This window comes from Orycteropus afer, unplaced genomic scaffold, assembly GCF_000298275.1.
Source record: "Orycteropus afer afer isolate SDZICR_OR568_19922 unplaced genomic scaffold, OryAfe1.0 scaffold00377, whole genome shotgun sequence".
NCBI lineage: Eukaryota > Metazoa > Chordata > Mammalia > Tubulidentata > Orycteropodidae > Orycteropus > Orycteropus afer.
In genome coordinates, this window is record NW_006921964.1 from 770,192 (window position 1) to 784,204 (window position 14,013).

The 14,013-nt window shown below is 43.0% G+C and overlaps 1 protein-coding gene across 1 annotated transcript in view; it reads right to left on the reverse strand.

Moving 5' to 3' along the window:
* EEFSEC (eukaryotic elongation factor, selenocysteine-tRNA specific) overlaps positions 1-14,013 on the reverse strand; it is a 556,144-nt gene that overhangs the window by 277,901 nt on the left and 264,230 nt on the right. The window contains exons 3-4 of the mRNA XM_007953206.2: positions 9,710-9,806; positions 2,759-2,923 (exon numbers count right to left, since the gene is read on the reverse strand). Coding sequence (XP_007951397.1) covers positions 2,759-2,923; positions 9,710-9,806 — 262 coding nt within the window. The remainder of the gene's footprint in view (positions 1-2,758; positions 2,924-9,709; positions 9,807-14,013) is intronic.

A 14,013-nucleotide genomic window follows, 5' to 3' on the forward strand; every position in this document is an offset into this window, starting at 1 on the left:
GTCCCCAGTGCCCAGTAGGCTCTGGCCTCCAATTTTGAGTCATGGAAGACAGGGGTGGGAGAAGGTCAGAAGGAGTTGTGAAGCTCGGCCTCTTCTGAAATGCGCTTTTGTGCATTCCAAAGCCTAGGGAAGGACTCAGCAGAGCAGACCTGTGCACCCACCAAGTTGCTCCCTGACCAGAGTGTCTACTCAAGAAGAGAGGAAGCACATTGGCCAAGGTCTGCTCTGGGCTCCAGAAGCAATGTGGCACAACACACAGAGAGCACAGCCTTTCAGGGCTGGACGAGTGACTTCAAGTCTTGACTCTGCTGTCTGGTTACCTGACATCCTGAGCCCAGTTCTCTCACCTGTCAGTTGGGTCTCACAGGAAAGACAGGACAGGTAGAGCTGGCCATGGGTTTGTAGCAGCTCTGACTCCAGCTCTCACAGGCAGGACCCTGTTAATGTCTATAGGGCCTCTGCTCACATGCAATCAGCAAGCTTGAGGGTAGGCAGGGCACTGTAATTTCTCTTGGGAAAGGCTAAGCTCAGGGGGATGAGGGACTTGCCCAAGATGATAAAGGACTTAAGCTTTCTCTGACTCTATCTGTTTTGCCCCATGGCCTTGCCTCCCACATAGCAACAGACACCAAGAGGGCTGAAAAGTAAACTGGGGGGAAATGGTGCACCAAAAACAGGAGAATTACATTTATATTTGCACAAGCATTACAAGACCAGTAACAGGGCTGTTGACAGGCAAGATCCACCTTTATGGAGAAAAGAGAAGAAAAGAGTGACCAACACTTTAGAACACACTCCTCAAATATCCTCGCTGGTCATGGCTGGCCAGCCCCACCTTGGCCCTCTCCCATCCCCTTGCCCTTGATCCTAGTACTGCTGTCCCTGCACCTGCAATCATGTACTTTCTTCTCCCTCTAGATCCCCAGGTACCCACAATTCAAGGTCTATATACCCCAAGAATCCTCACTCAACACCATCTCCTTATTCCCAGCTCCTCCCTCAGGCCTTGAAAATGTTTTCTCTCAGGGTAGAAGGGACACCAGGTCATGGTGGCCCACAGAGGTCAGCATTAAGAAACACAAGGACTAGAAAGAAACGTAGCATCTGATTCAGTCTATGTTCTAGCTAAGAGTCACCACATAGTCAAAACTATCATCGTAATTATGTTAGATATAAATTTATCTTACTTTTATAATTTAGGGCTTTAGTTTTTAAGATTTTCACTTTTAGTCACTGGCTTAAGTAGATTTTATTTAAGTGGACCTTTTCCAGAACAAATGGTCTACATTTAGTAGACTTACTGCAGTCAGTGGAAGAGGGGGATTATCATCCACAGTATACAGGAGAGGCCCCAAGACTCAAGGAAGAGCAGTCTTGCCTCCCTGCTCCTGCTGACACATCCAGAAGTCTTGGCTCCCGGCCTCCGAAGGACCTTGAAAAGAACCCTTACTTTTGGTCAGACTTTCTTGGTCAGAAAGACCACTACTCCCACAGGAAGAAGCAACAGCTGTACCACCAGAAAAGAGAGGGAAGGTAAGACCTGAACCTGAGATTTCCTTTACCTGGGGAAGCCCTCTGGTCATTCCTCTAATTCCTGAAGTATCCCCTTTTCCTTGGTCCAACTAGAGATGGCAAAAACAAAACAAAACAAAAACATAGTGCTTCTTTTGACCTTCTACCTTTGTACCCCTACCTGGTGAGCCAGACAACTTTAGAACCTGTCTCTACATGGTACTCCAGGTAGCCATTCCCAGTTAGCATGCACATTAAATTCCCTCATCCAAAGGGCTATGAAAACTTCTCAGTTATCTCCAGCAGTGGGCATTGTTCCTGAAAGGGAAGGGTGGTCAGTGAGGATGCAAGCTTTTCTTATCCAGTGAAGTAAAACCATAAGAAAAGCCCTTTGAGTAAGGGGAACATCAAGGCCACTGGACACCTCTGAAATCAGAGCCTAGCCATGGTGCTCAAGGTGTGGTGATGGGGAGATCCCAGCTGCCCATTCTTCTCACAGGTACTCAAAGGGATAACATGGAACTTTCCACTGGTCACTGGGAGTGTGAAAATTAATCTATATTACTGCTTGACTGCAGGGTTCTGCAGGAGTCCTAAGTGTCTCAGTTAAGTGCTCTACTATGACACAAAACTCAAATTGTTTTCAATCTGAGATTCTTGTAGTTAAAAAGGTGTACAGAAACACATCCCCACATACTTGCTACCATGTTTCACAGAGGGATTTTTGAAAGGCAGTACCTTCACTTGTTGACCATGTGATTTTGTACCCCCCTCCCCTTCTGGAGCCTCAGCTTCTTTATCTAGAAAGAACACCTACCTGGGAGGCTTCCAACAAATGGATGTTATTATGATAATGGGTTGTTGTTGTTGTTGTTGTTGTTATGTGCCATCGAGTTGGACCTGACTCATAGCGACCCCTCCTTGGGTTTCTGAGGCAGTATCACTACAGAAGTAGATTGCCCAACCTTCCTTCCCAGTAGTGGCTGGTGGGTTTGAACTGCCAGTCTTCTGGTTAGCAGTCAAGTGCCTTAGGCACTATACTACCAGAGCTCCTATGATAATGGGGAAAGTGGCAATTCTGAAGGGCAAGTCAGAGAATGTGCAGCAGAGCAGGGCTGAGCAGCCTGAGGGGCAAGGAAGCAGGAGAAAAGGCAGAGCAGGGGTAGCAGCAGAAGAGGTGATGGGATTGTGGCACTTCCCTGCTGCTGGAGAGTGAGGCCAAAAGAAAGGACAGGACAAGACTGACCTTGAGAGCAGGAATCTCTACACTGTCGCCGAGGCTGATGGAACCTGAAAGAATGGTCCCCGTCATCACAGTGCCTTGGCCCTTGATGGAGAAACAGTGGTCCACAGACATCAGGAACGGTCCCGATGGGTCTCTCGTTGGGATAGAAATCTGGGATGTCAGGAGCTAGAAAAGAGATGATGGTGGTAATACCCACAGGTGCCATGCCCTGTCAGGGAGAGGAGGTGAGACAGAAAGGCAGAGAAGGGCAGAGGCTATGACTGGCCAGGGGCTCATGATAGCCAAGGCGAGCCCCAGCTACAAGCTGGCACCCTGGCAAACAGGCCTAGGTGCCCAGAAATGCACAGCTCCCTGATTACATACAAGCCTAGCCACGCTGTTAGTGCTCTCTGCTCAGTAAAAATGAAAAAGGCTCTGAGAATAATCCCTCTCCTCTCCTGCTGAGATGACTACAATAGTCCAGCAGGCCTCTACACTGTACCAGAGGCAGTCTGCTAGAGGATACCTTGGCACATCACTCCTTAGGCTCATGAGCATTCTCAGCCTTCAGGATGTAAGATTTGTTACAATCCAACCCCAGTACCACTGAGACCTCATCTCTCAGCACCTCCCACCTTAGCCTAGGCTCCAGCCACAGGCTAGTCTGGAACATGCCCCCATCAGCAGCTTCTTCACTGCGATGTAGTAAATTACTTAGTGTGGCTTTTCTAGCCATAAGTCTTCGTAAACTCTGTGGTGGAATTTGCTGTGAACAACTGAGGGGCTCTTGATTGTAAAAGTTATCCACCTGGGGTATTTCTGTTGGGCATAACACAAAGCAATGTTTTGGGAAGTTCCTGCTCTCTCTCAGGTGCTTAGAATTCTGATGTTATGATTGGTTAGTTTGGACACTCTGCCAGGCTCAAAAGGAGGCCTCCTAGAGGCAGAAGAAGTCTCTCTCCGACTGCTGCTTGAGGAAGATGTGCTGCTAAAAGAGACATGCGCTCCTGGGAGAGAGACACAAGAGACATGCATTGCTAAGTGAGACACCGAGGGACACTCACTGTTGGGAGAGAGACTGTGAGAGACTGTTAGGAGAGAGTCTGTGGGCTGAAAGAGAGACTGAGCATTTTTCCTGAACTTGATTTGTAGCCTGGTGCTTCCCTAATAAACCCCGTAATCTGTGAGTTCTGTGTGGCCACTAGTGAATTATCGGACCCAGGAGAGAAGTGGTGGGTGCTTTGGGAGGAACGGCTGGTGAAAGGGCAGAGGGAGGCAGCATGTCTGGCCTTGCAGTAATAGGCCTTGGGTTACTGATAGTGATACTGTCTTCCTCTTGTGGGGTTAGAGGAGGTCAGGAGATGTGGCCCCCTTGCCCTTTTTGCATTCACCCAGCCAGCCTTGGCTCACACTATACCTCATATCACCTCTTTGCATGACCACTGCACCCCTCACCCATCACCACAGTGAACATATTCTATCGTAGTCATCTCTTTAGTTGTCATCACGCTGTAGGGCTGCAAGTACTTCTAAGTACCTCCAACAGCTGGCACTATGCAAGAGAACAAGTGAATGAAGGAAAAAGCAAAGAGGATGCAGAGAGAGGAGGGGGAGGGCTGCCTGTGTTTGGTATGGATGAGCCAGGGCTGGGGTGAGGGGTGGGGGAGTGTCAGAACAAGAAGGTATGGTGTCTTTCTTCCCAGCCAGGGCAGTTCATGGGCCATTTCTCCAAGCTCCAGCCAAAACAAAGAACTAGCCCAACTTCTACAAGAGGGCCAGCACTCCCTCCCACACAGCTTGTGGTTTTGCTTTTCCGCCTTCTCTGGCTCTTTCCATACACTTTCAACTTCCACAAACCAATCTTCTTTATTCCATCTATGTGCTCCAGAGGTTGTCCGAGCTAATTACCAATAAACAAATGAACATAAAAACTGCATTCTTCCTTTTATTTTACTACTTTCTGATTTCATAAGGCAATAGATTGTCAAAAAAGTATTTGGTAATGAATGTTCCAAAGTCTTAATCTTGCGATAATAATTCATTTGGAAAAAGACTAGAGATTAAATATAGGCTTTGGCTTGAGATTTATGTAGATACTTCTTAAAGGTATATGCTAACATTTTTCACAGCAGTATTCTTGTGGATTATGCTTTAAACAACTGTCCCATGCTTCCAGAGCAGTGCTCTAGATGAAAAAGTAACAAAGACCTCACCAAAAAAATGTTGATTTTTTGGGGGGGATGGGGAGAGCTCAGCAGTGAACATAGTCAACATCCAAAATTTTGGCTTTGGAGATCCCAGTGCAAGAGAACAACAAAGCAGAACCCAAAAACTAAGCTGAGATTGAACTTCGGCCTGCCACTTATGTGCTATGAGATCTTGGGCAAGTTGCTTAACCTCTCTCATTCTTAAGATTCTTCCTCAGAAAAATGGGCAAAAATAATTTAAGCCTGCCCAGTATACAGAGTATGTTAATGAAAATATATGTAAAGAACTTAGTATAGTGCCTGGTGCATACATCATCATACTGACATAGCTCAGTTCAAGTACATTTTACTTATTAACTTATTTAACCCACACAACTCTACAAGGTAAAAGTTAGTATTAGATTGCTCTGATGGTTAACTTCAAGTATCAATTTGGCTAGGCTATAGTTCTCAGTGGTTTGTCCAGATAACCGATTGGTTGTTATTCCATAATGTAATGCAATCACCTTCCATGAAGTGATCTGACATGATCAGATGGAAAAATCAGTTGAAAGGGAAGTTTCCTTGGGAGTGTGATTTGCCTCCAGAATATAAATAGCTATTCTGGCAGAACTAGCTCATTTTTGATCCTGAACTCTTCTCATCACCTGACCTACATATCTTGGGATGTAAGACTGTAGAAGTCTTCGGCCTGCTGCCTGATCTACGGATCTTGAGATGCAAGCCTGCAGAAATCTCTGGCCTGGAGCCAGCCTTTCAGACATGCCAGCCCCATGGCACTAATATGCACCTGACCCAAGACATGGTATTTTCAATTGCCTCATATGCATGTGAAAGCTAGAAAATGAATAAGGAAGACCAAGGAAGAGTTGATACCTCTGAATTATGGTATTGGAAAAGAATACTGAAAATACCACGGACTGCCAAAAGAATGAACCAATCTGTCCTGGCAGAAGTGCAGCCAGAATGCTAGTTGGAAGCAAGAATGGGCAGACTTCATCTCAACTACTTTGGTCGTGTTGTCAGAAGGGTTCATTCTCTAGAGAAGGATATCACGCTTGGTAAGGTAGAGGGTCAGCGAAAAAGGGAAGACCCTCAACAAGATGGACAGATACAGTGGCTACAACAATGGGCTCAAATATAGTAAGAATTGTGAGGATGGTGCACAACCAGGCAGTGTTTCGTTCTGTTGAAACTAGCGTTGCAATGATTCAGAGCCGACTTGATGACACCTAACAACAGCAGCCCCACAGTTGTGTGAGCCAATCCCTTGAAGTAAATCTCAATCAATATCTTTATATCTATCCATTTCTCTATCTCTATCAATGTCTCACTGGTTTTATCCCTCTAGAAAACCCAAATTAAGATATTTGGGTACCAGGATTAGTATTTAGAGTGTTCCTCTAGAAAACCCAAGCTAAGACAAATTGGTACCAGAATTTCATATTCTAAAATTAAAAGTGGTTTTGCAAATTGGGTAATGGGTAGAGGCTGGAAGAATTTTGAAGTACTTCACAGGAAGGCCTTAGATTTCCTTGAAGAGATTGTTGGTAAAATTATGGACATGAAGGGCAATTCTCATGAGGGTTCAAAAAGAACTGATGTGGGGAAAGTTTCCACCATCAGAGACAGCATATTGTTAGAAATGTGAATGTTAAATGTGTTTCTGGTGAGGCTATAAAAGGAAATTATGAAGATGTGATTGGACATTGGAAGGAAGTGGCAAAGAACTTCTCTGAATTATGTTAATATATTTAGTTGAATATAGAAGTTGTGATGAATATTTGGTTGAGGAGACCTCTAAGCAAGATCTTAAAAAGGCTGAGTGGTTTCTCCTTGTTGTGAAATGTGAGAGGAAAGAGACAGACTTAAACAGAAATTGTGCAAAATGAAATCAGAAGTTAAAGATTTGGAAAATTCTGTTATATAAATTAAGGAAACATGTCCTAGAACTTTCACCAAGGGTTTGGATACAAAATCTTTTGTTAAAGAGATTAAGCCTGTGATTGATGGACTAATGAAACACTACAGTAGAAATCGCATCAGATTCATCTGAAAGGGACAGAGATGGTACAAACTGAAGAAAAGCTGTGTGCCTTCTGGAATTCTATGGGCTGTAATGAGGCAATGGAGTGACTTGCTTGCAAACATTTGTTGTCCTCCAAGAAAAAGAGGGAACCATTCTGGGAACAATTTGGAGATCAGCAACTGTTAGAAGGATCATGGTGGGCAAGGCTGCCTCCATTTCAAAGGGTTGAATCATTGTTCCTGTTTCAAAGGGTAGAAAAACTGCCTCCTAGGTTTCAAAGGTCAAATCTCCATCACCTTGGTTTCAGAGTGTAGGGCTGCAATTCAGATGTGCCCATCAAGAAGATGGGGCCTTCACCCAAAGTTGAGGGTGGGGGATTGTCAGGACCAAAGGGCAGGAAAATAAAGCTACCCAAGGCTAAGGGACTGGTGTCACCATTAAAGCGGACTAGGAGAATGGCACTGCCCAAAGCCAATGGGTCAAGGTTGCCTTCCCAATGGGCCTGGAAGGTGAGGCTGATGCTCAGGGTTAAGGGACTTCCATCCAGAAATCAGGGAACATGGCCATCACCCAGAGTCTGGGAAGCAGGGTCAGATGGTCCTGGTGAACAGAGGATTATTTTCAAGCCTTGAGAGCTAATGAAATTTTCTCTATTGGGTTTTGGACTTCCTTAGTGTCTGTGAACCCTACCTTCCCTCTAATTTCTCCAATTTGTAATGGAAATGTGTTTTGCTCCACCTTATACTCTGGAAGCAAATAACTTTGTTCTACATTTCACATACACCCAAAGTCTCACTCATACTCACTTTAGACGATTCAAAAGATGAGATTTTTGACTTAAAGTTGATTTAAGACTTTTGGGATGATGTGATGGGATGAATGTGTTTTGTATATGGAAAAATATGGATTTTGAGGGGTCACAGGGTGATCTAACCTAACTCCTATACCTGTAAATGTGATCTCATTTTGAATAGTTTCATTACATTCATGAGGCCATCAGTATAGTGTGTGTCTTTATTTTCCTTAAATTGTGATTTGGGTAAAAATTTACAAAGCAAATTCACTTTCCATACAGCAGTTCACATACGCTTTGTCTCATGACATTAACTACAATTTACCACAATGCAACAGCTCTCCTCCCACTTCCTCCCAATAGCTACCTCTTCCCTGTGTCCATCCCTCCTGCCCCCTGAGCTGTCTCCCTGTGCATAAACAGCTCTTCTTTCTCCCATGACTGTTCTCTCCAAGGAGTGTATCTACCTCAGGTAAATGTTCAACTCATATGCCTGTCTTTTGTTTGGCTGGAAGCCACAGGTGTGGGTTTAATTCCAGACCTGAAGGACAACTAGGGGCCATAGTCTCAGTGGTTCCACCAGGCTGTGTCAGACCAGCAAACCTGGTCCCCCTGTTTTTTTTTTCCAAATGAGTTTTGTTCCACATTGTTCTCCCTCTCTATTCAGGATCTCCTACATCCCCTTCAAGTGGTTGACAGTGGTAGCTGGAAACCATCTAGTTCCTCTGGTCTCATAGTTGTATAGGTTGCAGATTGGATGGTGTACCAGTTGCTAGGACTAATTGTTTCCATGAATCTTTGGTTTTCTTCATTCTTCTTTGCTCTGGATGAGGAGAGACCCATCACTGCATCTAAATGGCTTCTTGCAAGCTTTTAAGATCCCAGCCACTATTCGTCAAAGTAGGAGGTGGAACAGTTTTCTGTAGTATGTTATGCTGATTGCATAGTGTATGTGTTAAACCACTCCCTTTTGAGATATAAAAAGAGTAGATTAGGTACAGAAGGAAAGCAGCACAGATAGGGGAAGACTGATGACATGCCATGCCACATGAAAATCACCATGGAACCAAGGAATAAGAGGTGAAGAGATAAGGATGTTTCCCCAGAGCCAACAGAGAAAAAAGCCTTCCCCTACATCCAGCACCCTTAATTTGAACTTCTAGTCCCCTAAACTGTGAGAAAATAAATTTGTTCATTAAAGCCACTTATTTGTGATATTTCTGTTATAGCTGCACAAAGAAAATAAGCCAATTTCCTACTTTTCTGGCAAGGGAACTGAGGCAAGAGATGAAATCATTTGCCCTAGATCATAGTACAGTAAGTGGTAGAGCCACAACTGAGCCCAGCAGTCCAGCTCTATACTGTGTGTTCAATGAGCCAGCACCACTATCCCCATCCTCACCATTACCATCATTAGTGGTGTCACTATCACATCCACACTCTCTGCTGGCTGCCTCTGAGACCCTAGCTTGATTACTGAGCTCCCTCCCTCTGTCCATGACCACTAAGACCATGGGAACTCAAACTGTGCTGCCCTGCTACTGAGTCATCTCTTTTACCCCAGCTTGGACCTGGGCTGGCACACTGGAGGGGCCTAGTGCAACATGAAGAAGTAGGATGGATGACTCTGCCTAAGCTTCAGGCTGGCAGGAGTTGCTATGTGTGAGTGGTGGGTTTGACAAGTGCTCTGCAGAGTTGTGGGATAGGGGTGAGTCAGATCTCCTGTGGCCCCAATCCTGGCACCCTTCAATTTTTTTTGTTTTGGCTTGTTTTTTTGAGGTAGGTGGGGGAGAATTTGCTAAGATGTGAGGGAGGAAGGTTAATGCACCCAACTCAGACTTTTCTCATCTGGGTTGGCTCTCTCTCTCTGTTTTAGGACAGAGGAGGACACATAGGTACCTGACTAAGTAGGGCTGGGGTGAGAGGATCCAAACTGATAGTACCTCAATAAGCTCGGATATGCCCTGTGGAGCTTCTGTTTCAGGGGCCTCTGGTCCTCCAGGCTTGGCCGCCACAGGTATAACTGGTGCCCCTCGGAACCTAGAGTAGAAAGCCAAGTCACATCACAATTATACAAACAATCAGCAAGGAAAAAGTGTATCTATGGAGCACTAGCAAACAACCAAGCACTATCAAGCATTTCCTTTTTAATCCCCTTAGAAACACCTCAGTACACCAAGATCAACTGGCATAACAAAGTCCACAAAATAAATGTTCTACATCCTATATCAATGAGTGGTGGACTGGGGTCTTAAAAGCTTCTGAAAGGCCATCTAAGGTACAACTATTGGTCTCTCCTGTCTGTAGCCAAGAAGAGTGAAGAAATCAAAGATGCAAGGAAACAATTAGTCCAAAGGACAAATAGACCACATGAACCCCAGCCTCCACGACCCTGAGACCAGAAGAACTAGATAGTGCTCAGCTACCAATGCTTACCACTCTAAAATAGATCACAATAGGGGTTCCTGGATAGAGTAGGACAAAAATGTGGAACAAAACTCAAAATCATAAAAAGGACCAGGTCTGATAGAGATGGATGGAACCTCCAAGACTATGACCTTTAGATACTCTTCAGGCCTGGTACTGAACTCACCCATGTGACTCAACTTTCAGCCAAATGACAGATAGGCTTATAAAGTGAACAGTAACACCAGGGAGGTACACACTCCCTAGCACAATCAACTATAGGAGATCAAAAGGGCAGCATTTGTCCAGGGATAATGCTCAGAAGGCAGGATGGGAAAAGAAAGAAGGAAAAATGGAAATTGTAAACACAGGGAAGAAGTGGGAAGGGTGTTGTTATATTCTAAGAGTAGCAATCAAGGTCACAAAACAAAATGTGCATAAGTTATTGAATGGAAAATTAATCTGCTCTGTAAACTTTTACCCAAATCATAATAAAAAGTTAAAAAAAAAAAAAAAAAGAAACAAAAGAAGGATGAACAGAAATAGGAAACAGGGAGAAAATGGGATGAGTGCTATTATGTTATGTAGATTGCACTCAATGGCATGAAATAAAACATCTATGAATTGTTTAATGGAAAACTAATTTGCTCTGTAAACTTTTATCCAATTCACAATAAAAAGGCAGGAGAGGGGTGGGGTGGGAGGGAAGGCACCTTGGGAAGAGTGTTATCATTCACTTCCATTTTATAGGAGAGAAGATGGAGGCCCCAAAGGAAGATGCCTTATAATTGACAACAGAATTAAAAAGGTTCTTCTTTGATTTTGAAATCCACCTTCAGAGCTGTCTCATATCAGTGATCCCTGGCCTCCAACCTTCTGAATCAAATACTCTCTTGGAAAAAACCAATAGATAACATCTCAGTCACTTGAGCCACCTGGAGAGATTCTAGAAGTACTACCAAACCAAAACTAAACCCAGATATTGAGTCAATTCCTACTCACAGCAATCCTTTAGGACAGAGCAGAACTGCTCCATAGGATTTCCAAGGCTATAAATCTTTAAGGAAGCAGACTGACTCATCTTTCTCCTGTAGAACAGCTGGTAGGTTTGCAGCCAAATGCTTTAACCATGGTACCACCAGAGCTCTTTCCAAAAGTACTAATGACCAAAAACTCCCTGAAGATGCATCTGAACTGCACCTCTACCATCCCCATGTCTAAATGAGAGCATTCTTACCTGGATGACAAAAAACCCTACCAGGAGAGCCTTACCTTTTTAGAAAGAGATTCTTCTTATGACTGCACATTTATCTTTTCCATTTTAAAAAGCCATATAATATTGTCAGGAAAAAAAAACAGGAAACAAGAAAACAAATAGCCCATAATCCCACTACTGTGATGTATTTTTTTTTTCCAATCTTATTTTCTCTATGCATTGCCAAGGAATTATTTTTTCATGTTTTGTTTAAAGTATGCACACAATTCCATATCCTGCTAGTTTATTTACATTATATCATAAAAAAAATGTTTGCTGAATGATAGCAACGATAACAGTGATAATAACTCACTTAATTAACTAAGCCAAGCATAAAACACTGTGGAGTTGATATCATTGTATAGATGAGAAATTTGTGGTTTAAAGAAGCTAATTTGCATACACACTCTCTGACTCTAGAACCAGGACTCTCAACCTCTATGTTATATACTTCCTCCTCCCTTGGCCTCTTCTTTCATTTTTGTTAGTCCAGGAAGTGGGTAAGTGCTTACTCCGTTAAGTGTTTAGCACATTTCAAAATTTTAACTATTATAAATAAAAATATGATAAACTGGCTGATGAGCATGACTGACTTTTGCCATGGCTCTGTGATAAATTGCTAGGGTATAAATCTAAGACTCAACACACATTGAAAGGTCAAAAAAAAGGGCTAAGTAAGGAATCCAAAAATTCTCTCCTCCATAAAAGCAAAAAGAACACTGGCAAAATCAAGTGTTTCAGAACTCTCAATCTGGAGAGTGTTTACTAGAGAAGAGAAAAAAAATAGAAGAAGACTGAATCTCAGTAAAAATAAGTAGGCTTTGGACATTGTAACTTTCCTCATTTACATCTATTCCTCCATTCCACAGTAGCCTTGAAAACCAACAGCCTGGCAGCTACTGAAAGGAGGAAAATGGGGTAGGAGCTCCTTCAAAGTCCCATTCCCAGGGAATTGTCATTATTTGATCTGTCTGATGTTCCATGGATTCATAAAATTTGTCTTTATTTGGCATAAGTCGAAGCTCATCCACCGCAAACAGCCCTTCCTCAGAAGTATTTGTCAAAAACAATCAGAGGCAATTGTTTGACATCATCATTGCCCGAGGCAGATAATTACAGTTTAGGTAAACAATAGACTGACCAAAAAGCTTAAAAGGAAAAGCTGAGGAGCAATATTTCTATAAAAAACTCAGAAATTCTCTGTCATATTCTTGGGAATCTAGAAGACCATACACGAGGCATAGGGCTGTGGTCATGCCCAGGGAAAATCTCTAAAAAGGCAATAAGCTCTAACCTCTGGTTAACTTTGAGATTCTGTGCAAACAGAAAATGAACACTAAGGTGGAGTTATAAACTGCCTGGCCAAGAGTTGAAGATGTGCCCCAGTGTGCACAGAACTCCTCAGCAAAAACTGGGAGGCTTATTGTTTCCAGGCATTTAAGGAAATGTCTAATCATTAGCTAATCGCTACGCTAAATAAGGAGAGACTTCAGAATTCTTTAAACAAAGAAGAAAGGGGGGGGGGCAGAATTAGTTCAAGCAACAAAAATAAACTACAGAGACTGGGGAGAATTTTACTTCCAGCGCTTCCAAATTACATTAATTTAAAAGTTCAAATTTTTAACAAAAATTTATAACACATATAAAGGAACGAAAATATAGCCCATATACAGGAAAAGAGATGTGAACAAAAACTATCCCTGAGAAAGCCACATATTTTGAACTTACTAGACAAATACTTTGGGAGCTCTGGTAGCATAGTGGCTAAGACACTTGCCTGCTAACCAGACGGCTGGCGGTTCAAACCCACCAGCCACTCCTCGGAAGGAAGGTTGGGCAATCCTACTTCCGTAGTGATACTGCCTCGGAAACCCAAGGAGGGGTCGCTATGAGTCAGGGCTGACTCGACGGCACATAACAACAACAACAACAACAGACAAATACTTTAAGTCAGCTGTTTTAAGTATGTTAAAAGAACTAAAGAAAACCAAGTCTAAAGGAAAATACGAGAATAATGCCTCACAAAATAGACTAAAAAGAGTTAGAAATTATTTTAAAAAGAAAAGGAGGATGGATAGAAGGGAGGCAGAGAGGGAAAGAGAAAGGGAGGATGAAATAAATAAACAGGAATTATGGAGTTGAAATGTACAATAACTAAAATGAAAAATTCAATAGAGAATCACAATAAAAGCTTTGGGAAGGCAGAAGGAAGGATCAGCAAACTTGAACATAGATCAATTGAGATCTTCCAGTCTGATGAAAAGAAAGAAAAAAGAATAAATAGACACTGCCTCAAAGACATGTAGGACACAACCAAGTATACGAACATATGTATAATATGAGTTCCAAAAGGAGAGAAGAGAGAGGCACAAGGCAGAAAGATTATGAAGAAATTATGTCTAAAAACTTCCTCAAACTTGATGGAAAACATTAATTAACATATCAAAGAAAGCTTAAGAAATGCCAAGTTGGAGAGTTCCAGCAAAATGGAGGACTAGGCAGAAGGACTGCACAGACCCTCTTCAACAAAGAAAAGGGAAACCAATTAACACAGACACAGAAGATAATCCTGGACCCCTGAGCCTT